The sequence below is a fragment of the Actinia tenebrosa genome, unplaced genomic scaffold (assembly GCF_029948245.1).
Source record: "Actinia tenebrosa isolate PJP-AT-01 unplaced genomic scaffold, QUT_ActTen_1.0 PGA_scaffold0__85_contigs__length_37466705, whole genome shotgun sequence".
Taxonomy (NCBI): Eukaryota; Metazoa; Cnidaria; class Anthozoa; order Actiniaria; family Actiniidae; genus Actinia; species Actinia tenebrosa.
The window spans coordinates 28847816-28871088 of NW_028292569.1; the positions used below are offsets into that span (position 1 = coordinate 28847816).

The 23273-nt window shown below is 38.6% G+C and overlaps 4 protein-coding genes across 8 annotated transcripts; 1 reads left to right on the plus strand and 3 right to left on the minus strand.

Annotated features, from left to right (window-relative positions):
• Window positions 1-582: 582 nt before the first annotated feature.
• LOC116291680 (transmembrane protein 18) lies at window positions 583-2980 on the plus strand. Of its 2 annotated transcripts, XM_031698881.2 has the most exons (6): window positions 583-720; window positions 801-918; window positions 1266-1320; window positions 1496-1589; window positions 1705-1830; window positions 2113-2980. In XM_031698881.2, the coding sequence occupies exons 1-5, from the start codon at window positions 640-642 to the stop codon at window positions 1816-1818; spliced, it is 462 nt and encodes a 153-aa protein (XP_031554741.1). In that variant the 5' UTR covers window positions 583-639; the 3' UTR covers window positions 1819-1830; window positions 2113-2980. The 2 variants fall into 2 exon arrangements, with proteins under 2 accessions (XP_031554741.1, XP_031554740.1); XM_031698880.2 differs by having other exon boundaries at window positions 1705-2980.
• On the minus strand, window positions 2347-11338 carry LOC116291679 (protein eyes shut homolog). 4 transcript variants are annotated; one of them, XM_031698878.1, is made up of 10 exons: window positions 9853-11337; window positions 9530-9612; window positions 8471-9019; window positions 7866-8142; window positions 7174-7400; window positions 6581-6859; window positions 5131-5976; window positions 4851-5043; window positions 4185-4479; window positions 2347-3869 (listed from the first exon to the last, which is right to left on the minus strand). In XM_031698878.1, exons 1-10 carry the CDS (start codon window positions 10665-10667, stop codon window positions 3774-3776), a joined length of 3660 nt encoding a protein of 1219 aa, XP_031554738.1. In that variant the 5' UTR covers window positions 10668-11337; the 3' UTR covers window positions 2347-3773. The 4 variants fall into 4 exon arrangements, with proteins under 4 accessions (XP_031554738.1, XP_031554735.1, XP_031554737.1 ...); XM_031698875.1 differs by having other exon boundaries at window positions 8471-9612; XM_031698877.1 differs by having other exon boundaries at window positions 9530-11337.
• Window positions 11339-12987: 1649 nt separating this feature from the next.
• Window positions 12988-18998, minus strand: LOC148914019 (uncharacterized). Its single transcript, XM_089025956.1, has 3 exons — window positions 18983-18998; window positions 13503-17180; window positions 12988-13085 (listed from the first exon to the last, which is right to left on the minus strand). The coding sequence occupies exons 1-3, from the start codon at window positions 18996-18998 to the stop codon at window positions 12988-12990; spliced, it is 3792 nt and encodes a 1263-aa protein (XP_088882082.1).
• LOC116293310 (melatonin receptor type 1A-like) lies at window positions 18763-23169 on the minus strand. The gene is made up of 2 exons (XM_031700727.2): window positions 22956-23169; window positions 18763-20402 (listed from the first exon to the last, which is right to left on the minus strand). Exon 2 carries the CDS (start codon window positions 20329-20331, stop codon window positions 19360-19362), a length of 972 nt encoding a protein of 323 aa, XP_031556587.1. The 5' UTR covers window positions 20332-20402; window positions 22956-23169; the 3' UTR covers window positions 18763-19359.
• Window positions 23170-23273: the final 104 nt, after the last annotated feature.

The window sequence follows — 23273 nt, forward strand, 5'->3', positions numbered from 1 at the left end:
CATATTCTGGTCGAGTTATATCTTTAGATTTTTGCTTGAAAAAAAAAAAAATTCCATGAAGAAGGCCGTTTTAAAATTCAGTTCTCGTATTTGTTAAATCATGATTCTTGATCACGTCCGAGTCTCGGACTTCCAGTGTTTTCTACAGGTCAACTGTTATACAAAGCAAAAGCACTATTCTCTAGGCAACAGCCTGATCAAACAAATAAAGGACTTGACTCTGTTTTATTGGCAAGTATTGTTTTTGACACGTATCCGTTGTCTGTCAAGATCACTGTAGTGTTCATGATCAATAGCACCGTGACGATTGGTTGGTAAAACAATACCCAAGAAGAGGTGTCCAAAACATATCATATTACACAATTACAACAAATTGACGATATGTTATGAATTTGATATTAAAAAAATTGAACATTTAGTCATTAATTTTTGTTAAAATTTCATTTCCTGCCATCCATATTCGTTTTCACTATCCTCCGAAAATAAACTCATTTGCATATTAGCCTGCTAACTAATTGTACAACGGAGTCATTTAGTAGTGCCAGTTTTGCTCGTGCACGCAAATAACGCCTGCTTTACCTTGCATTTTTGTTAAAACGTGCAATTTTCTTTAAACCTCTTTGATAAAAGACCAGAAAAATGAACTCTACCTTCCTTTCTGATCACCTAAAACTGATCGCAACAGACCAAATCAAGTCCTTTTTTGATTTTTATAAAGCTGTAAGGAGTTTTCTTGAAGTTAATGCCGTGTTTCATGTGAATTTGTGTGATCAATAGATTGTCTTTTCTTTTCTTTGTAGATCAACTGGAGGGAACCTTGGTTAAGCGGTTTGCTTATATTCCATTTTCTGACTTTCGTTACCGTTATTCTGACCCGAAAGCACTTGAATATTCAAGCCTTTTTGTTTCTTTGCTTGTGTAAGTATCTATAAGGGTTGTTTTTGACTTTCTTTAATCCAATGACAGGTAGCCCAAGCCCTGTGTGTCACACATGTACAAGGCAATGTATGGATATTTTTTAAACACCGTAATTCAATGAAAATATTTCAATAACATTTACCTTTCTTCCATGGCGTGTTTGTTTGTCCATTGATAATGTTCGTGATGAGTTTTGGGAGAATTTGAGTCATTTTAAACCGCCTTCCAAATGGAATATTTCCATTGAAAAAAATGTCCATACATTGCCTTATATCATATGTGTGACACACAGAGCTTGGGCTACCTGTGATCCAATCAGTTAGTCACATGTTTTTTCCCCTCTTCAGTAAGTGTTGTTCTTGCATCAGAAAAGCTAAATGCTCTTGGAGAAAAGCACTGGAGGTAAGTTATAACCCTTTCTGTGTTATTTGATTCCAAAGCTATCTTGGAAGAAGAGATGCAATAGCAGTGATTTTCCCATCACCAAACCTACCAGGAGCCCATTCCCTCCCCTGATCCACTATATACTAATAGTCTAAAATGTAAACTCCATTGTTTGTTTATAAAACCAATTCAGGTGGTTTTCAAAGGAGCAGTACTTTGATTCCCATGGCTTGTTTATCACTGCTGTTTTATCGGGACCAATCATGATTAATTGTTTTATCATGATGGTAAGTATTAACACTTCTGTATCAATGACCTCTGAATTTGTGTCCTTGTAGTCTGAGCAGTTTCAAATGTTATGAAGTAATCTGGTCCAATGAAATACCTGCATCATACTTTTAGGTTGTATGGCTATGGACAGCAGGCAAAATGTTGATTGTTGTTGGAAGAGGAAGAATAAAAGAGAAAAGAAAACAAATGGCTGAAACTGCTGAAGACAAAAAGAAAGAAAATTAGATATACTTGAAGGTAGGAAATGATTAGTAAAAGTTGTAGTGGTCATGTCTGAAGTAGCCGTGCCGATACGAGGAACAGAAGGCATTTTTATAGAAAAGAAAGTAGCCAGCAGTTAACTTATAGCATTCACTAGACGTCAGTGGCTGCTGGCTTTTTTGAAAGCCCTGTCTAAGAGTGGCATATCAGTGCAAGACAGTGAAGTTCAAAACTTGACTATTTATTGTTGTCTATTGAGATTTTTAATATTTACTGCCATGAGAATTCTTATATCATTTGTCTTGTTGAAAACATAAGATTTCAAGCCACCCTCAAGGCAATGGTTAGACTTCAAGATTTTATCAAATGCAGGACAGTCTATGAGGCTCTTACACTGCACTGGGAATCAAATTAATTAACATGTAAATGACTATTGTTAGTTACCCCTCATTCCTAATTCTCTCTGGTTTGAATTAGTTATTGATCAGTGTTTATTTAGCTAATGTTACTAATAAGTACATAATATTGTACCAAAAACTAGTTCCAATTGGCAGTTTTTTAAAAATCTTTATTGTAATTCTGTATTTATTTGCACTTTGTCCCATTTTCATGACTTTTATAAATCACATGATAGCTACTGTACAAAACTTTACCTAGAACAGCTTATATCTTAACAAATATTAAGTACATTTTTTTATTAAAAGAGATATCACCTTTGCCTCTTATAATTATTACAGTATTCCAAACAGAATTTTAAGCATAATCTCAGATTGCTAACCAATTATGTACATCATACAATACAAAAAGTAAAACGCAAAAGATTTGGCTTAGTAAATTAAGCTATCTTTTGTCAGATAATAATATTACAGGGTAGTTTGATAAAATAATGTGTTTTTCCAGAAAACTCAAGCTGCTGCTGCTTCCACCTGAGGTTGATAGTATTTATATTAATATCAATTTATTAAGTATTAAAAAATTAACTCTTTATATTATAGCTAGGTGGCAAGTATTAGTATGAGAGATTATTAATTTTGGTTAGCTTGTTAATCTAGACATTTTTTGGGCATTGCTTTTCTCTTTTTACCTTCCCATCACAATGAGAAGCTATCACATACTGGATCTTTTCTGGAACAACACATTTCTAACACTTTCTTTAAAAATAATTATGGAGTCTTAATTTATTTTTGAATCTTTAAGTTAACATTAACAAGAAAACAATATTTTGATAAGTGGTTTTTATGTGTAAAAAAATGTTTTAAAATGCACTTAAAAATGTTGCTAAATTTTGTTATATTTGTGTGTCAGAATTTCTTAAGGTATTTCACTCTGGTAACCAAGTTTTCTTAATAGAATACCGCCTGCTTTTAGTCTTAATGAGTAAAATCAATAAAATGTAGTTCCATTTATATATTCTACCATGCCACAGAGGAAGAACTAATGTTGTGGATTCTCCTTCTTTTCCTTATCTTTCGCCTTTTTCCTGGAAAATTCATTGAAAGGGAAAAAAGGATACCAAGAACACTATTCCTTACACCCTCCCCGCCCCTTAAAAAATCCATTCCACTGTTGGTGAGGTATGAAAAATTACTATCTACTGGGCATTATGACATATTCACACATAGGTACATTATTTGTAGGATCCAGGAAAGGTATAAAATAAAAGTGATTTGGGATATCTCTTCTGAAATACCAGCACACTCAAAACTAACCTTCCTAAGTGAACAATGATTCTAATCATTGGCTTTAATTATAAATAAAATATATTAAAATATTAATCAAGTGTCTTTGAGTTAAAGCTGTACGACATTTAAATCTACATGATGATGAACTATAGATAAACAAAATCGAATAATTTTTTTCTTCTTAATAATAATCTAATATTAATTATGAGTGTTGAATAAAACTATATGGCTGGACTTAATATCATATTTACTAACTTTATGTATTGCAGTTTATTAGGTCTAATAATTGCATAGGTGTTAAGCCAGGTTACTATCTGATATGGCTGGGCAGTTATCGATATTCCTTCCTTCTACTGCTCTTGTTTCTGTTAGTTTTAAGGGGACTCCATTGATCTGAAATGGTAATTGAAATCAAAAATAATAAGTCACATTAACTAACGATTTTTAACCCTTTCCCCACTACACTACCCTGTACTGCCCTGAGAAAAAAACAGCTAAATTTCCTATAAATATGTGCATTACTTAATACAATCTTGATATAGTGAAAGCAAATCACTAGCAAGCAATAAATGCAAGCATATACTGTTAGTAGTAATACTGGTGGTAATGATGAAGTTCAATGATTGTAATGATCAGAGATGATGATCTGTGATGATGATTTTACCAAATAAACCTGCTTACTAGAGAATAGTGTTTAGTGTGTCTTACCGTCAAAGAAGTCACACAGCCAACAAAATCCCTTAAAGATTTAACATCAGCAACAGCTGAAGGGTTGACCAATGAGAGTTGAGGAACACCTCCAAGGTAGAAATTTGAACTAGCATCTAATGCAACTGCTTTTCCTGGTGATGTCGTAGATATAGCTACATCATCATCCACCTTCAGAGCGCCTGTTTGTTGGTTTCTGGTTATAGTGACTGTGTGTTCAGTGTTAAAGGTAATGTTCTTTTGGCTCTGTATTGGGTTTATTCCACTACCAAGGTCATAACGATACTGTACAAAGCTGAAGAAAGGAACAGAAATATCAATCAATACCATTCAGACATAAGTGCTGCATAGTAACCGGGGCCATTATGGGCCTGATTTCGTAGTAGCTGTGTGTCGAAACTACTCACTACCAGCATTGAGACTGTGCCCCCTCTCATACCCCCACACCCCAAATATCAGTCATGGCCACATGATCTTTTGACAGAAAAACAACAACAAAAACAGATAATTTACAACTAGATCTTCTTACTTGCGTGAAGCTTAAAACTTGCCCCTCTCTTTGCATCCAAACGCAAATAATTTACTTTAGTGCCTGGAGGAACCAGGATTTATATCTGCCTAGTACAGTGTAAATGTACAAAAAAGTAATGTTTACTTATTACTTACCCATTATGTAGACTAACAGAGAGAAAGTCTCCATTTTGGGCAGTGATTTTATGAGCAACATAAAACAGCAGGCCATTTCCATTGTAAGAAATGAATTTTATGACTATGTTTGCATTCAACCTGATGTTTAGAGCTGTAGGAGTGAAAGCCATATAGGAATTTTCCTTGAAGTGTGGCGTTTGAATTGAGATGGCTGTAGAAAAAACCAAACCATTGTCATTAGTATTTAGCTTTTTTTAATGGATTTTTTTATATCAGTCTTCATGCAGTCTTAACTTACCATTAGAACAAGTGTCACCAGTTTTGCCTAAAGGACAGTCACACACAGCCTTATTGTTCATCTCTCGGCATGTTGAATTGACAGCACAAGGGTTATGGTTTACACAAGGAATCTCTTGACTAGCACAGTACATCCCTTTCCATCCATGAACACAAGAACAAACAATTGCAGCTCCTATTTGTGTGCAGGTGCCATTATTCTGGCATGGGTTGCTGGTATTACAGTTATTGTAGCCTTCATCTCCTACATTTCGTCCTGCAATGACTGCCCACTGGCTGTGACTGCTGGAGTTACTCTGTGATGTTAGTAGTGGAATGACAGGCTGTGACACACCAAACTTTACTGCTCCATTAGCAATACTTCCCTCAAAACCTCTTTTAAATAAAACATCTGTAGGAAGCTCTGAAAGATCAGGGACTCCACCAATGTACAATGGACTGTATAAGTTAAGTCCTGTTAGCTGACCGGGTGAACTTCCACGTTTCACTCCATTATTGTCCAAATAAAGATAACCCTCCTTTCCATTACGACCTGCTGTTAAGAAATGCCATTCACGAGTGGTATCAATTGGGTCACTTTCGATGTTCGCAATGCCACTGCCAAGATTATACTGCAGTAGCACCTTGCTATTATTGATTCCCAATGCAATGAAGTCGTCTCCTTTACCCTGGTACTGATTCTGTCCACTGAACATGAGTAATGCATTGTTCCAGGCAGTGGAGTTGGGGTTAATCTTGAACTGAAGGGTTATCTCAAAGTAAGCACCACTGAGGGTCGGTTTTTGGTATTGGATGAAGGAGGAGTAGTTGTAGGCCATAGTGAATGTAGGTGTCATGATGGATAACTCTGAAAACAAAATGAAAAGATGTTTAAACAAGTGTGGCAAGGGAGAAAACAACATATCCAACAAACTCAACTCGCATGATTTTAATATTATCATGTGGTTCAGTTGAGATCATCTGTGACTGCAGGAAAAAAAAAAAATTACTCTCGAGACATAATTATAATATATTATTATTACATGGTTCAGTTGAGATCATCTGTGACCCCAGGAAAGGTGTTTCAAGGAAGAAAATATATCCAAAAAAATTACTTTCGAGACATAATTATAATTACGTGGTTCAGTTGAAATCATGTGACCCCAGGCATGAATTACGCAGCAATGCATGTGAGTGAGCACTGTAACACAGCATGCCACTCATGTGCTTAGTTAATCATTGCAGCAAGTACTTGCAAATGGTGCAGCTCAACTGGGTCGAACTAAAAGCATGTGAAGGCACCTCTGACAGCCGCTATTATGGTCTTTGTGACCCTGGAGGGCAGCTCTACAAGTTTGAATTAGTTAGATAGGCAAAGGTTGATTTTGAGAGGAAAAAAAACCTTTAGTAAGATAGAAAAATAATCCCATAAATATGAAAACAAGTTGAATAAGATTTGTTGCAGCGCTTACCATTCTCACATTCTATACCTCCTCTACCAAACGGACACAGACAAACTCTGCTGGTGTTTGCAGCAGATTTGCCTATGACACACAAACCACCTTTACAAGGATCGCCGCTACACACGGAAGCATTTTTGCAGTTCTTTCCCTCAAAACCATGTGTACAATTGCACTCATAGTCATGAGGATCGTTAGTATCTGGAATACACTGGCCGTTGTTCTGGCATGGCTTGTGGGTGCCGTTACAAGGAGTGTCACACTCACTGATGTCATTCCAGTCATTGGCCTCTGTTGATTGGAATGATTAATTTTATGAATATCAGGTCACACTGTTGCAATTCACCTAATATCAGTAATTAATTTCTATAATAATTTGCATCTCCTCTCTCTCTTTTTTTTTCACTCTTTCTTCCATTCCTTGGCCTTAAGAGCACTATAAGTCAGGGAGTAAATCAGGAGCAGCCTTGTAATAAACATTTTGTGATCAAACCACCAAAAGCTGCTGACAATTCTTTTTCAGAATGATTTCATTGGATGACTATTTTCAGATCATAATATTGTCAAATTGTGAAATACATGAATATAACTGACAACACATTTACCTGTAAACCCAATTTGGTCACCATTTAACTCAATGTCTTTAATACAGCCTACAAGATTTGGTGTAGCTTGACCTCCATCATTGCTGCCGATACGTTTACCAGGTGGTAGCCCACCAACATACCAGTCATTGTACAATCCAATTCCTACCATTTTTCCACGTGAAGTTTTGTTTTGTCTGGGATGATTATCAACTTGTAACGAACCTTGTTTGTTTCTGCTGTCATAACTAAAAATTGGGAGCAATGAAGGTTATAAGTAACATTATGGTATTCAAAGTTAATATTAATCTACTGGTAGATACAAATACAAGCTTTATAGATGAGCAACAAGCAAGTATGGTCTAAAAGATGGAGAGACTATCATTGCTAATGATCATTATTTTGTAAGCATAATTTATACCTACAGTATTTCATAATTGATCATTTGCAAGCCAAAATTAAAGGACAATTAGACACAATGGCCATGTTGGAGATATAAATTAACAAAAAAGCTAACAATAAATTTTTTTGTCAATTACCACTAACATGGCCGCAATGGCATAACATGCAAACCAAGAATTCACACATTCCTTACAATGCATACACTCAGGCACTTGGAAGTTTGATTGACAGAAACAAAAAACCCTGGCATCTGAATGTCATATGATGATTGACGAAACTAAATTTGAATACTGTGCACATTGACTACTTACGTGACCACAGCAGTTACGATAACACCAGTATTCACAGACACTTTACTTGTGATCACACACAAATAATCTCCAGGATCAAATCGGTATTCCAGTTTTCCATCAGTAATGTAAAGCTGTATGAAGTCTTTGTATATACTGTGTGATGAGTAGAACAATAAACCATTGGTAGCCGTTGTCTTAAAGGTTATGACTATCTTGTTGAATCCTGCACTGAAGGCTATGGGCTTGTGGACTAAATATGAACTACTTGAGAATCGAGGAAAATGAAGTGTGAAGTCTGCAACACATAAGTAAATAAAGGTATTCAATACTTGGAGAAGAAATATATAATTTTTCAACTGGCTCAAAAAGGGTAAAAGATGTAAATGATTGAATTTGCATTGAGTTCAAAGTAGGATTCATTCACACACTCAGACCTCTGCAAATGATATGTCAAATTTGATATGATTTTATTTATTTTATCAAATTGACTATATTCTGTTTTTATTATGAAAGTGCCACTATTTGTAGAGTCTCTTCAAACTTTAGTTGAAACATGTTTTTCAGCCAATCAGAGTGCACAATTCTTAGCAACTCAATGTTCTAATATCTACACCATGACATACCTGTACTGCATCTTGGTCCATATGTGGGTTTAGGACACTGGCATGTGAAGTTCAACCCATATTGATCTGGAACATCGCGGCATGTTCCATTGTTGCATGGATTGTTCTTACAAGTTTGGTCCTTCAGTGGGATGGTTGTTGGGGGAAAGGTCGGTGGCATTGTTGGGTAGACAGATGACATCATCACAGTTGAAGAGAACGTCATTGTTGATGGTATTATTTGGCTTGATAGTGTTATTGATGGTGGGATTACTTGACTTGATGATGATGTTGTTGGTCCAACTGATGATATTGATTCCAGTATTGACGATGTTAATGGCAGTATTGATGATGATGATGGCTTTATTGACGATGAAGACAAAATTGATGATGTTGACTGAGGTGTTAATGATGATGTTGGTACATCAGATGATGTTACTGTTGTCGTTGTAACTGATGGTTCCATTGTGAGAAGATGTGAAGTTGATGCCACCTTTGTTGTCACCGATGATGTTGCTGCTACAGAAATGACTGAAGAAGGCATACTAGACGTTGTTGATAATACTTGTACTGTTGAAATCATAGAAGAAGTAGTGTTCAATGAAGGGGAATTGTAAACAGAGGTTGTTTGAAATACTTCAGGCGTGGATACTGGAAGTACAGTAGTTGATGCAGACAGTGATTTAGTTGAAAATGAAGATGTCGATAATGATTCAACTTTGGATGTCTTTACTGTAACTACCAATGAAGACACACTTGATGAGCTTGTTTGGTTTTTAGTGATACTAGAAGTATGAGTGGTCAAAGATACAGAATCTTTTGCAGATATGGAAGGAACTAGAGTGAAAGAGCTTGACAGTGAAAAGTATGAAGAAGGTACTAGCGATCCTGTAAATATAGATTGGCTCACTGTACTTATTGACTCTAATGGAACACTGGAAGAGGTTGCATATGAAGTTGTGAATTCACTTGATGTAACAGAAGAAAGAGAGACAGTTTGGCGTACCGTTGATGAGTACGTAAGCAAGTGCGTGGTACCAAGTGTGGATGTCTGAACATCGCTTACAACACTTGACTTACCAACAGTAGTAGCCATGACTGAAGTATAAGCTACAGCACTACTAGATATTGTCACATTCTCTGTGCAATTCCTGCCTGTAAATCTATGAGGACAAGTACATGTATAGTTAAGACGATTTTCTCCTGCCCGCTCACATGTCCCACCATTTTTACATGGTTTTAATTCGCATTTGTCATCAGAGAGTTTCTCACAACTTGTTCCAAAATACCCTGGAGGGCACAGGCATTTGTATCCATTAATTTGATCCATACAAATGGCACCGTTCATACATGGTTGTGATTTACAATCATCAATATTATGTTCACAATTCTTTCCTACATACCCTGGCGCACAGGTGCAGTTGTAGTCATCTTGCAGCCCAGATTTCTTGTCGATACATGTTGCACCATTTTGACATGGGTTGAGCTTAGCATGACAGCTGCCACGCTCTCCACAATAGGCTCCCGAGTATCCAGTATCACATACACAAGATGCATTGAAGGTGAAGAACTTTCCACTTACAGCACACAACCCTTTGGAACTGCACACATTATTATTTGATGGTGGTTGACTTAGACAACTGTCTCTGCTGCGCACATTCACTTCCAGTTTAAGTCCAAATTGGCATTGTATTATCATGTTATCGCTTTCGGCTATAAAATACTTTATTCCAGTTGCTGCAATGAATCTTGCAGGGACTTCGAACGGCAATCTCGTGAGATCTGATATGACTGGTGATGCATTTTTAAAGTCGCAAAGATCGAAGCCCCTTTTCGAAACGTTATATAGTTTAACAGCAAAATCATATTTTTCTGACGATTTCACTATCAGTTTGTCTCCTTGATAAATAATAGCTGGATACTGTCTTGGACCAGCAATAAATCCTCGAGGATCGTTTTCATTGTAACAGTCTTGAGGCGTGTGGCCAGGACATACTTGTCCATTATATCCAAGTTCAACCGTAACATTTCGGTACTCGGTGGAAAAACATTCGTTTCCCGAAGGACAAGCTACATTGGCAATCTCTGAATTGTTCGTGGGAGCTACCGTGCTATTTTGAGCTAAAACTCCACAAGGTACAAAACAAAACAAAAGTAACATTCCAAGATATAAAATGTTTGTTCTGCGTAGAAGCATGTGCAATTTCGAGACACCCATTTTGCAGTTCAAACTCTCTTCTCTTTCTAATACTTGCAGTTGTCAGTAAACAGCTGTACGAGACATTTCGTGATGAATGAGCACACCATAAAAAATATCACCTCACGGACGCTTTTCACCGAATATAAAACAGAAAATGAGCCAAAAACCTATGATATATTCCCTCCAGACAATCTTGAGTTGAGTTTCGCAGATTACCACGGTAACTCGAAAGGTCGAGTTATGACAACAGTCTGTTAAGATCGATAGACTGACACTTCATAAACTTACGGGAAAAAAACAGTGTCTTATCGATTGACTAGTGTGAAAATCCTTTGTGGAAGCTTGGCAATCTTCCCGCAACTTGAGGACGAATAATTGCAACTATTCAGAGAAAATCACAAGGGAAAACGAAGACGAAAATACCTCTAAAGTGCTTGCAGATTACGAGCCACGAAGGAATGTCGAAGCGAATTTCTGTTTACAGAAGTGATTCTAATTTTTCGTTGCCAAGTTTTTGAAGTCGTTGATGAAGTCTCTGGCTTGGATCTAACTCCTCTGGTAATAATCGTAAATATTTGATGAATTTTTCGTTGTAGGAATGTGATTTAAACTGTCAATTGTGAATTTTTTCTTTCGAAAGCTGCTGTGGAAACCATTTGAGCGTCTGCTCATTAGCATAAGAATTGACCGCGGAAGCCATTCGCTATTGTTCTCGACTTCAGGTCGTGCTCTGATTGGTCCAATAGCAAAACTTTTAGACCTCTTGTTGCTAAGCGAAATTAAACTCAAAACAAAAACTAATTTTAGCGCTGCTGTAATGAGGTCTGAAAATTCTCTCTTTTAATTTGGCGAATATGTAAGACCATTTTTTCTTGCGATGTTTAAAGTAAAATACATATACTGATGCTATACTGTTTTTAAAAACGAAATTTTTAAGCGTTTTTTGACATACATTCCTTAGTTCATAATAAGTTTTTTAAATTAACTGAAAAAATGATTGTAAACAAAGACGATGAGTGACAGATGTAAAAAAAAAAAAAAAAAAAAAACGTATTAAAAGAAAAGAAAAACGAAGAAAAACAAAAAATTTTCAAGTTATTTTTAACTCCATGTGGAGTATTTCTCCCTTTATTTATTTTTACGAGTTGATGAAGGTCGAACCGCGATGTCTAACCACTGCTTGTGGCAATACCCGCATTACTGGCAACCGACAATTTTATCCCCGACCTTGGTCCCCTTGGGAAGTCGTTTGTCAGAAAAAATGCTTTATTAATGACTCTGTTATAATATCATGAAAAATTAAGCTAATATTTGAATCAATTTATATAAAAAACTGATGCATTCAGTTAAGAAGTTTTACTTGAGATAAATTTGTAGCAATTTGCGTAATAATAAATTCCGTTTTCAAAGATACCCGGATACGTAAGGACAGGGCATAAAAGATCTTAAATGAACCGTTCCTGGCTCAGGTGACCTACCCAGCGAAATTTTAACTCCCGACGTACTTCAATTTGTCAGGAAAAACTGCTCAGTAAACTCGTTTTACCGGCTGCCTGGATTAACATTTTTAGTGCTGTTTGCTGTGATGAACAATGATACATGTATATCCTTAGTTTTGTGTGGAAATTAACCCTAGTCTTGAAGAACCGTTTTAACTTGTTTGAAACAAGCATTTTCCCATGAAAAATGCCTGAAATATAGAATATTGACAAGAGACGTTCATACTGATGGCAAAAATTTCTTGACAAACAAGGTTTACAGCTTTGTTGTTAATGCGAATTAATTGCTCCAGTGCAGTATTTCTTACTCAAAGTATTTGTTATTGACACCCTCCTCAGTGACATCCGCGTTCCTCCTATACTTGGCCTTTGTTTTTGTATCCTAACAAAACACTTCTTCAACTTCTCAATCTTCATTACAACATCCAAACAACAGTTAAGGAGTGGTGCTAATGTTCCTGTTAACGTCACGTTTATGGGTTGCATTTGCAAAGAGAAAAAATTGCTCAACAATAGATAACAATGACGACAAAGCTTTATGATTAGCTTGATAAAATAAGGGGTTGGGTATACGAATAATAGCGAGTTCTTGTAACTTGGATAATGAGGTGCTAACGACCATTGCAGTGTTTGTTTTGTCATTTAGTTGTACCAAAAGACTTGCCTAACTTCGAGTATACGCTCATTATGAGAGACTAGTATAGCTGCAACCTGAACTCTACTCATTATTCACTTGCGACTTTCCCAGTTAGTTAATCTTGGCTTGGTGCTTCTGCTAAACGGAAAATTGATAAAAGTTTTGGGAGTTAAAAGGTTGGGATTATTTCGTAAAACTAACATCAACGAAGTTGACCGAAGTTGTACAAGTTGGTTTTATCTGAAGGCAAGCGTTGCAAGAATTTTTCAGATTCGTGGAAAAACGTTGCTGAATGTGAAGCTACGATGAGAAATCTTTCAAAAAAGAGTGATATACATAAATCAAGTGGTAAAAGCTCGTCAGCTTCAGAGAAAAAAGAACTGAATGACGAGGAAGTCGAAAAAAAGTTCGATGAACTTCGAAAAAAAGCCAGGCAAGAAATGATGGATTTTGAAGCCCTTGATGAGGTATCTCTCGCTCACTATCTCAGGATCAAACAAGCAACGACAAGACTGTTATTTGTAAATGAAGACGAAGAAGTAGGAGCTCAAGAAGGAACAACAACCGAAGTGGAGAAGGTAAAAGAAGAAGAAATGCAGAAAATGGCAAGAAATATTTTACGAAAGTGGCAGGCGTTCGCCAAGGGAGAGACTGAACCAAGGGAAGTAAGATTGATAAAACGATTGATAAAACGATAGAGTGCATCGATGAAACTACAAGTTTCCAAGGTGTGAGTGATCTCAATGTGAACTGCTCTTACGGTCAAGCATGTGAACAGACAGCCGTATCGTTTGACAACAGAACGTCCTCTTTTCACTTGTATAGGGCCAAAGAAATCTACTCCAACATAAGAAAACGGTGGCATGTCAGGTGTCAGTCTGTCTTGGGGCAAGTCAGCCATTATCTGTTCACAAGGGGGTGCGTTGCGTCTGCGACAATCAAAACAACGATCAAGTAGTCTTCGTACTGATACTTTTGCATTTATGATCCAGAATGCCCTTCTTATGAGTGAAAGCACATGTTCCTTGCCTGCATGGCCGTACATCTGGTGATAGTGACGGATGATTAAGTCGCAAACATGATGATTTTTAGGCAGGATTGGTGGGTGTTTGGCTCTTTCTGAAATGGGAGCATTACTCAGACGTCCTCCAACGCATAACATATCATCTCGTAGTTGTGGGTCTAACTTGTATATAGGACTAGATCTTTCAACCACTTTCCTTTTGGAATGGAGTTCGTTCTTTACTGCATTACCTTCGCTACATCCACGCAATTTAAGAACAGCCAACTCTCGCTGAAAGGATTGACGTTGTACGTGCTTGACAATCTCGCGTTCGGCTGCTTTCAGCTCTGATACGTTGATCTTATCATAGCTTAATTCTCTGGTGTTTTTGTGTCCATGACTTAAACGATAAGCGTTCACTAGAAAACATTTGTATCTCATCAACCAAGCAATAGCGATGCGTAGCCGCTGCCACGAAGAAAAACCCTTAAACATGGTATTTAGAATATCTTCTTGTGTTACTTGGACCAAATTCACTTGCTTCTCTCGTTTTATCTCTGGGTCATCGTCGGCAATCTGGGTTAAGTTAAAGGGTAACATAGGCCATAGATCTCTCTTCTGCCACAGGAATTCCGGTCCGTTTAGCCATCTAACGTCATTCTTCATTTCGTCTGCGCTTAAGCCTCTTGAGGCATCGTCAGCTGGATTACTCTTTGAATCCACGTACTTCCACTGTTGAGTACTCGAGACTTCACGGATAACTGCAATTCTGTTGGCTACAAACGTCGTGAATCTTTTCTTCTCGTTAGAAATGTAACGTAGTACTGTGGTAGAATCCGTCCAAAAGAAAGAGTCTTGAACTTGTAAGTCTAATTCCACCCTCAGCATGCAATCGGACTTTACTGCAAGGACAGCTGCAGACAGCTCCAATCGAGGTATCGTAGTTGTTTTCACTGGTGCTAGCCGGGACTTGCCAACCAAGAAAGAAACGTGTATTTCTCCGTTGGCGTTCTCTGACCTCAAATACGAGACTGCTCCATAACCCGTTTGGGAAGCGTCGCCAAAATGATGTAACTTTCTTGACAAGATTTCACCCAGATCCGGTGGTTCTAGGCAACGTGGTATAGATACATTGGAAAGTTGAGGTAGTTCGACCAGCCATTTCTTCCATTTTATCATCTCTTCTACTGGGATTGGATCGTCCCACCCAATATCTTGTTTACATAGATCTTGCAACAGTACCTTTACGGGTAACATAACTGGAGAGACAATACCTAGTGGGTCGTAGACCGAACTCATTACTGATAGTATCCTGCGTCTTGTTAGAGGCTTTTCTTTCACTTCGATCTCTAGTCCCAAACGATCTAATTCTACCTTCCAGTGAACACCAAGTGCTCTTTCATTTGGCAGTCTTTCAAAGTTCAATTTCTTGACCGTTTTAGCTCTCTCAGACTCTGGTATCGTATCGAGAACGTCCTTACTGTTACTCATCCACTTTGTTAAACGGAAGCCGCCTTGTTTTAACAATTGGCTAAGCTCAAGTGCTAAGTGTTTAGCTTCATCTACAGTTTTGGTAGATTTCAGGTAATCATCCACGTAAAAATTCCGGTATACAGAGTTTACGACATCTTTACTAAATTCGGCACGATTGTCATCAGCCGTCTTCCTCAATGCAAAGCCTGCGCAGCTTGGAGAAGAAGTTGCTCCGAATAAGTGTACTAGCATCTGAAACTCAGAGGATCGCTTGTCAATGGCGCCGTCTGGCCACCATAAAAATCTCAACATGTCACAATCCTTCGGGTTAACTCTCACTTGTAAGAACATAGATTCAATATCTGCTGCTAAAGCAACAGGTCCCTCTCGAAATCGAGTGAGAACTCCCACTAAATTATTTGTCATATCTGGCCCTTGGAGTAGTTGATCGTTCAAAGAAGTTCCTTTAAACTTCGCGGCGCAATCAAATACTACGCGCAGCTTTTCTGGTTTTCGAGGGTTAACGACGGCATGGTGAGGTAGGTACCACACTGCTTGATCTGAGGGATTCTGGCTCTCTTCAGGTATCCTACGGGCATAACCCTTGTCAAGATGATCGTCTATGACAGCCTTGTATCTCTGATGAACTTCGGGGTCCTTTAGAAATCTTCTTTTCAACGACTCTAATCTCGATTCAGCTAACTGACGGTTGTTCAGAATACATGGTTCACCATGCTTCCAAGGAAGAGAAACTTCGTAGTGACCTCCGACTAAAACAGCACTTTCTTCCATGATAGATAAAGCTCTTCTGTCCTCTACTGACATCGACTCCTTGATGCTTAGTATCGGGTCTCCAAAGTCCGTCTTCCAAAATCTTTCTACTTGCTGCTTCAGTTCGTCATCTTGTAGCGTTATAAAACATGTATTCAGACTGTTTCTATTTGTTGCGTCGTCAACTGGACCAACGATCGTCCATCCGAGTAAAGACTTCACGGCGTAAGGTTCCTTTCGATTCCCTCGTCGTTCTTCTAGCGCCCAGAATACTTCGGGCGTGTCGTTACCGATTAGCAATGCCACTTCGCTGCTGTCAATCTCCGGCACCGTTATACCATCTAGGTGTGACCATTTGTAAAGGTCTTGTTGCGTTGGTGCCCCTTCAGTAGAAATGCATAGTCTATCAACGGACCAAACTGCTGGTATTTCAATTACTTCATCAGACTCTAGTGACATTACCTCCAAGCTAGCAATGCGTCCTCTTTTTTGGCTTTTCACTTTGTCGATCGTTGTCAAGGAAAATGTTCGCTCTTCGCCATCAACATTCAGCTGCTCTAACAGTCGTTGTTCACATAGTGAGGTATCCGATCCTTTATCTAGGAGCGCATACGTAGTAACGGTTGTATTTCTCCCTTTACCACGTATACGAACTGGTACAATGGGTAGACAGACTTTACCTTTCCTTCCTTCACCAGTGGGTTTACTCACGCCTTTGGAATCTAAATTCACGGCGTAATTCGACTTACTTCCAGGTGGTTTTTCATTGTCCTTTTGGGCGTTGTTGGTTGGAGCGTGCAATAACGTGTGGTGCTTTCCTTCACATCCTTCGTTTTTACATTGTCCTTTCTGGAAGCACTCTCTAGCCTTATGTCCTCTTTTATAGCAATTATCACACAGTCCTTTATCACGAACAAATTTTACTCTGTCCTCATGAGTCTTCTTCTCGAATTCACAACAACTTGCAAGCACATGCGTTCCTTCACAAAGCCAACATTTCGTTGTTTGTGTCTGAGGTGGTTTGTTGTTAAGAGTGTTAAAGGCAATGCTTGGTATGTCGGAAACCTTCGGCTTTTCGGCTTGCGTAGCTAACGCGGTAGCTCTAGGCGCGCTCACCCGAGCTGGTCTGTGTCCAATGAGCCGCTCCTCTGTATTTACCCGTGATGTGGCAGTGATCCCTAACCTTATCCACATAGAAATCCTCAACAAATGCTTTGTGGCAGTGAATGCAGTGCGTGGAGGGCTTTCCCGGCTTCTCACCTTTCTTAGCATACTTCCCGCATTTAAAATGAGCTTCTCCTAGATACTTTCCATCTTCATCCCACGCTTTCTTGGCTCGTCTTCCAAACTGAAGAAGCGTATGTTGACAAATGTGGCATTTTTTTGCCTTGTTAAAAGCCTCCTGGTTCTCTTTGGTAAATTCCATCTTCTTTGGACGTCTTAATTGTTCTCTAATCTCCCCCTCCTCTTCTCGCAATGCTTCTAGAAACTCATTAGCTGCGTTCTTACCTCGGTAAATCACAGGAGGGTTTGCTTTACCGTCTGATCTGACTACTATGTAACCAAAGGAGCAGATCTCGTGTAATCCTACCTTATTCGTGGCACCACGTTTCTGCTCTTCCTTAGTTATCAACGCTTCGAAGTCTGCATATATCACGTAAGGCACTTGCATCTGCTTTTGATGGTCTGCGTATGAAAGCTCTTTGTTGGTGGGTATCTGGATCCGTTGCGCCACTTCTTCGACTCCGCGGCAGATCTCATCGTGTTTCTTTAGGGTATTTAAGGATGTAAATGACAGCAAGCAGCAGTCGCAGAAGTACTTTTTGCCTTTGTGCTTAGTATGTCTGTAGAATAGTCTGCTAATGTGTTTAACCCATGAGTAGTGTCCGCCGTGGTAGAATAAATGTGCGCGCTCTCCTTTACTTTTTGACAGAACTAACGGTACTATCGTCTGCTCTCTGACTCCGTAAACGTTAATTGCTAGATCGTTTATTTCCTCAAATATGGGGATGTCTATTAACTGCATGGGAAATTCCACACCATCCCACTCTAAATCATCTGTGGGATACTTACTTGTCCTACAGGGATCCTTCTCTGCTGGATACAGTGCAGACCTGATTGCCCACATAAAGCATCGATTGTCTTCATTCTTCACGTTTACAATAGCCTTCTTCCTTTCTACCCACGTTGGTAGCGGTACGTAACTCCCCCCTCGTATGGGTACGTACCTGGCCATACTTATCTCTATTCCTTCAACCTCCTCTACTGTCCAACCCGATCCTTCTTTCGTGTAGTTAGACAGCGACTCCATTATTGCTTCTAAGGCTTCACTGAGTGACCTATCCAGATTCGTGGATTCTAATATCACTAACGACTTTGATCGCAACATTGCTGTCGTCATTACCTCGTCTTTTGACAAACTTACTTCTACCATTATGCTCGCTTTCAGGGCTCCTAATTCTTCTATACCTTTTCGGAGAGTCCTTTTAACCTTCCTTTCTGACTGACGCCAAAACTGTCTAACGTCAATCTCACCGTTACCGGGTATTGACACCGTGCTGAAGTTGCTTTGGGATTCCATCTATATAATAGGAAATATTTTATACCTAATACCAAGCACTTTTTAGGTCGTCGTAGTCGTACTCACAGTCCTGACAATGCCAAAACAATTTAACCTTAGTCTCAAACTTCTTACCACATCCACAATCATAACTGCTCATACACTTCGTCTTCATTTTCAAATGCTTTTTCAAATCCGCTTCTTTCTTAAAAGTTCTCTTACATTCTTCGCACTCCATATATAGACTAACATATTTAAGTGCGCTGTTGCCCTCAACCACACTTGGAGTGGGGGTCGTCCGTAGGTGGATTTTTGACACGGATCTTGCCCGTGTTGAGATTGCGCTGGAACCCCCATTCCCTATACTACTGGAGTGACACGTGGTCTCACGGAAATGGGAAAACATTAGAGCCAACGTGAATGAGTCCAGTAGTTGCCTTTGAAGAGGTTTCTCAAATGCTAGATTATATATATCTTATGACCATTTGCAACCAAATATTTTCATTACATGTTGAAGGCTTGACAATATGGCCAAAAGCTTGACAATAAAATTAACCTAGCTATCAAACGTAGTGGACCGGCGGTTTCTCATTCAATTAGCCATGCAGAGGTTGAGGAAAAAACTAGGTCAAATAGGCATTGCGGTGCATTTTGTGATTGTTTTAGGGGAGATATTTCCAAGATGGCGTCTATTTCGTCCCCTAAAACAGCCCCAAAATGCATTGCAATGCCAACTTGATCCAACCTTGGAATGGTTAATATATATCTTACGTACAAGAATACCATTGAATGAGTATTCTCTTGTACTCTAGTCTAAAGGCCATATTGAATACGCCATAAATTATAGGATTAAGGATGCTACCGCTTGCTATCCCATAAGTTACGATCATGTGAATCTCACGAGGCAGTTGATACTCATATCTGCAGCTGATACTTGACGCTAACAGAACACCAAGCACTAGAACCCAAGTCAAGCAGTACCCCACCAACATTGTGAACAATACCCACGTGACTTTGATCTCTTGGACGCTCGTTCCCAGTCTACCCTGATTCGAAGGAGCCACGTTTCTTTTGTGTTCGCGTATTTTCTTGAAAACTTTAAAGTAGCAGTAAACGATGATTGTGAATGGTAGAAAAAGGCAGAAAACGTGGGGCAAGTTGCTGATTATGATTCTTGGCTTCTTGTTATCGTAGTATGCGAAAACGCACATTATTTTGTAAGGGCTAAGACGTGAGTACACAGAAACGCCCATGCTGTTGATTAGTGTCATCCCAGTAAAACTTGCGATCCAAACCGCACCAATCATGGTGATTGACGTTTTCCTGTGGAATATTTTCTTGTATTTTTGTGGCTTACAAACGCGGACGAATCGATTGATGGCCATCAGTGTAATAGTGTTGACAGACACAACCACGAGACTAGAAGAAAAAATCGCTTGAAAACCACACACGTGACTTCCAACCGAGGAACGACCACGGATGGAAGCCACGACAGTAATCGAGATCACAGAAACCGGGTATAGAATATCAGACACTGCTAGTGATAGTACGAAGTAGTTAGTAATGGTACGAAGGCTGGGATTACGATAGATGGAGAGTACTACAAGAAGATTTCCTCCAATGGCAACTAGTCCAATAAGGAGTAAAATACTAGTCTCTACAGCAATGGTAGCTGGAGTGCGGCTCATAAATTCAGTCCAACCTCTGTTTAGACTTGTGCAGCTCGTTTCATTGTTCATTTTACAACGAATACTTTAGAGTAAGGTTTGGCACCTCTGTCTCACAACTTATGTATGGCAATGCATCTATTCTAGAAAATATTAAGAAAACACTTTAGAAAATAAGTCATAGCTTTAGCAAACCTTATACAAAACGTTTTTCTGATTAAGCATAATAGTAATAGTAATAATAATAATAATAATAATGATGATGATGATGATGATAATGATAATAATAATAAACATTTGTAAAGCGCTCATAACGAAAACGGGTTCTGAGCGCTGAAATACAAAGATATAATATATATATATGATAAAAAATATGTCTATATATGTATATAAAAATATAACATGACTAAAAATATCTAAAATAAAAAAATCAGATTATGAATGAGCAATAATAAATAGCGATAATAAATACTAATATTAAGTTTTGAATAAAAAAGTCTTAAATTTAGACTTGAAGAACAAGCGTAATAGGTAAATTACGAGCCTTGTATGAAACGACTGAAGAAGAGGGCCAATGACTTGAAGCGGGTAGAGTGAGAGTCACAAGATAATATCCATAGGGGAAATTCGGTTCCAAAGAATGAAACAACTTCAAATAGAAAGAAACGGTTGCAAACAAACATCGAATAAACGATGATCAAATCAACTAATACATTTTACACTGAATTAACTTTAAGGGGCAGGTTTTTTGGGTACTTTGAACCCCCCGTCCTGCCCATAACTCCTAGGGGAAGTTCAACGTGGTAACGTCTGTTAAAGTGAAACTGATATACTTATTTAAATAAAGTTAGTCACCAAAAACCTAGAAAGCTGTGATCGCTGAGCATCATGGGGAAATGTTTTATATCTAACAAGTAAAGCTTTTGACACAAACTGCAGCAGTTGAGGATACTCAGAGGAGGTTAACTTGTAACTGGTAGAAGGTCTCAAGTCCATCAACAGTTATCAAGCGGTTGAAACATGTAAAATCGGTCTCAGCTTTGTAGCTTTTCAGATGACTAACTTTATTGAAATAAGTGTATACATGTTTCTGATGCGAACTCTCAACTCAAAATCCTATTATTTTTCTCTACCCATCGAATAATGGCTTCATTGATTTTATTTCTCTGCCGGATTATTTAGTTACAAGTGAACAGAAATCGTAGATCGAGCCAGGAGATCTAGATAGATTGCTTGCTGCTACCAATCATAAACAATTACGCATGGCAGTATAACTCATAAATAGTAATGATAATAGCACTGGGTAGGATCCAATTCATACGTGTAAACATTAATAAAAATTAAAGAAAATCAAATTAAAGTCATGCCCTTTTCGGGATTTTTTAATAAACGTTTGGCACGTCTGGTTTGGAAGTAGTGCTAAACTATGAACTTAAGCTAACATCCGACATGCGATTTAATGAAACTCGTACCCAAGTCGGATGAAAAACGCATTATATTTTGCAACAGGGCCCGGTTGTACGAAGGGTTGATAGCGCTTTATGTCGTAAAATAATCCAATGGGTAAATCTATTGGACAACCGCATCGACTTATCCACTGCATAAGCATTTATCCTTCGGATAGCGCTATCCACCCTTCGTACAACCGGGCCCAGATGTGATAAAGACAAAACCCCTTAACGGGAGTAATAGTAATAACTCGGGTGGCTGAATCGATCGATGTCGACATCCATTGTCAAACAATTAACATATCCCTGAAATTTTTATTGAAATAATATTTTTTCTGTACATCAACTGGACCTCATATTATCATTAAATCTTTAAGTTTATTTTATTCGTTTGTTGGATTTAATCTCAAGTCAACTGAATTTTAGCAACTGAATACTCCATCGGTTTCTCGCTCGATTCGATGGCTTTTTTTTTCGGACTCTCTGGTTTTTCCTTTCCGCCAAACCTAACACACACGCTAAACTCCAATTCGATGTGAGAGTTAACCGCGCCCTGACTAAGATCAGCCCAGAGGTTGTTTCAGGGTTTGATCTGTGAGTTAGCCGTGCCCTGACTTTGATCAGCCCAGAGATCGTTTCAGGGTTTGATCTGTGAGTTAGCCGTTCCCTGACTTTGATCAGCCCAGAGATCAGTTTCAGGGTTCGATCCGTGCGGAGTTAGCCTTGCCCTGGCTTTGATCTGCCCAGAGATTGTTTCAGGGTTCGATCTGAGTGAAGTTAACCTTACCCTGGCGTTGATCAGCCCAGAGGTTGTTTCAGGGTTCGATCTTTGCGGAGTTAGCCGTGCCCTGGCTTTGATCAGCCTAGAGGTTGCTTCTGGGTTCGATCTGTGCGGAGTTAGCCGCGCCTTGACTTAGATCAGCCCAGAGTTTGATTTAGGATATATCCATACTGAATTGATGATTGATTGGTTTATCGTGCATTCAAAAATGAAACACTGGCTCGGTTTTTCTTCTCTTATTTTACACCCATTTTCTTCCAAAGCTCAAAAGTCTTTTTCTTACGTCGGTTCTTTCAACTGATCTAGGGCAACTAAGGTAATATAATACCGAGGCAAAACAAACTGGTTGTAAATGTGAAAGTTGCAGCCAGAATTTATGGTCATATTAATTCGATTCGTTTGGTTTATAATATGATTACTTTATACTATAATATTTACTAATAGACAGCGGAGCCAAAAAATCTTACCTTAAATTCGTACCTTCATTAAAGTGTGATGTTTTGAAGACAGATTTTTGAGTACGAATTTAGTAAATACTGAGGTCATCCCAGATCCATCACCGGCTAGCTGCTACTTCTAGATCTCTCCGCTTCTCCTTTAGGATTTTATCATATATTTGTCAAAAGCCGGTTATTTCAATAGAAGGTCGAACGCTATTGTGGAGAATATTAAATCACTAGAATAAACGTTACGCGCAGGTGACGAGCACAACGACGACGACGACGACGACGACGACGACGACGACGACGACGACGACGACGATGATAATGATGATGATGATGATG

What these genes read in the sequence shown, in the direction of transcription:
- LOC116291680 (XM_031698880.2), top strand. Translation starts at nt 640, where the DNA reads ATGAACTCTACCTTCCTTTCTGATCACCTAAAACTGATCGCAACAGAC. An exon ending in TTTTTGATTTTTATAAAGCT is followed by an intron (nt 721 to 800) that starts GTAAGGAGTTTT and finishes TTTTCTTTGTAG; the next exon opens with ATCAACTGGAGGGAACCTTG. An exon ending in CTTGGAGAAAAGCACTGGAG is followed by an intron (nt 1,321 to 1,495) that starts GTAAGTTATAAC and finishes AAACCAATTCAG; the next exon opens with GTGGTTTTCAAAGGAGCAGT.
- LOC116291679 (XM_031698874.1), bottom strand. Translation starts at nt 10,667, where the DNA reads ATGGGTGTCTCGAAATTGCACATGCTTCTACGCAGAACAAACATTTTA. An exon ending in TCTGTTAGTCTACATAATGG is followed by an intron (nt 4,480 to 4,850) that starts GTAAGTAATAAG and finishes TCCTTTCTTCAG; the next exon opens with CTTTGTACAGTATCGTTATG. An exon ending in GCTGTGTGACTTCTTTGACG is followed by an intron (nt 3,870 to 4,184) that starts GTAAGACACACT and finishes TTACCATTTCAG; the next exon opens with ATCAATGGAGTCCCCTTAAA.
- LOC148914019 (XM_089025956.1), bottom strand. An exon ending in CACTCACACCTTGGAAACTT is followed by an intron (nt 13,086 to 13,502) that starts GTAGTTTCATCG and finishes TTCTCATCGTAG; the next exon opens with CTTCACATTCAGCAACGTTT.
- LOC116293310 (XM_031700727.2), bottom strand. Translation starts at nt 20,331, where the DNA reads ATGAACAATGAAACGAGCTGCACAAGTCTAAACAGAGGTTGGACTGAA.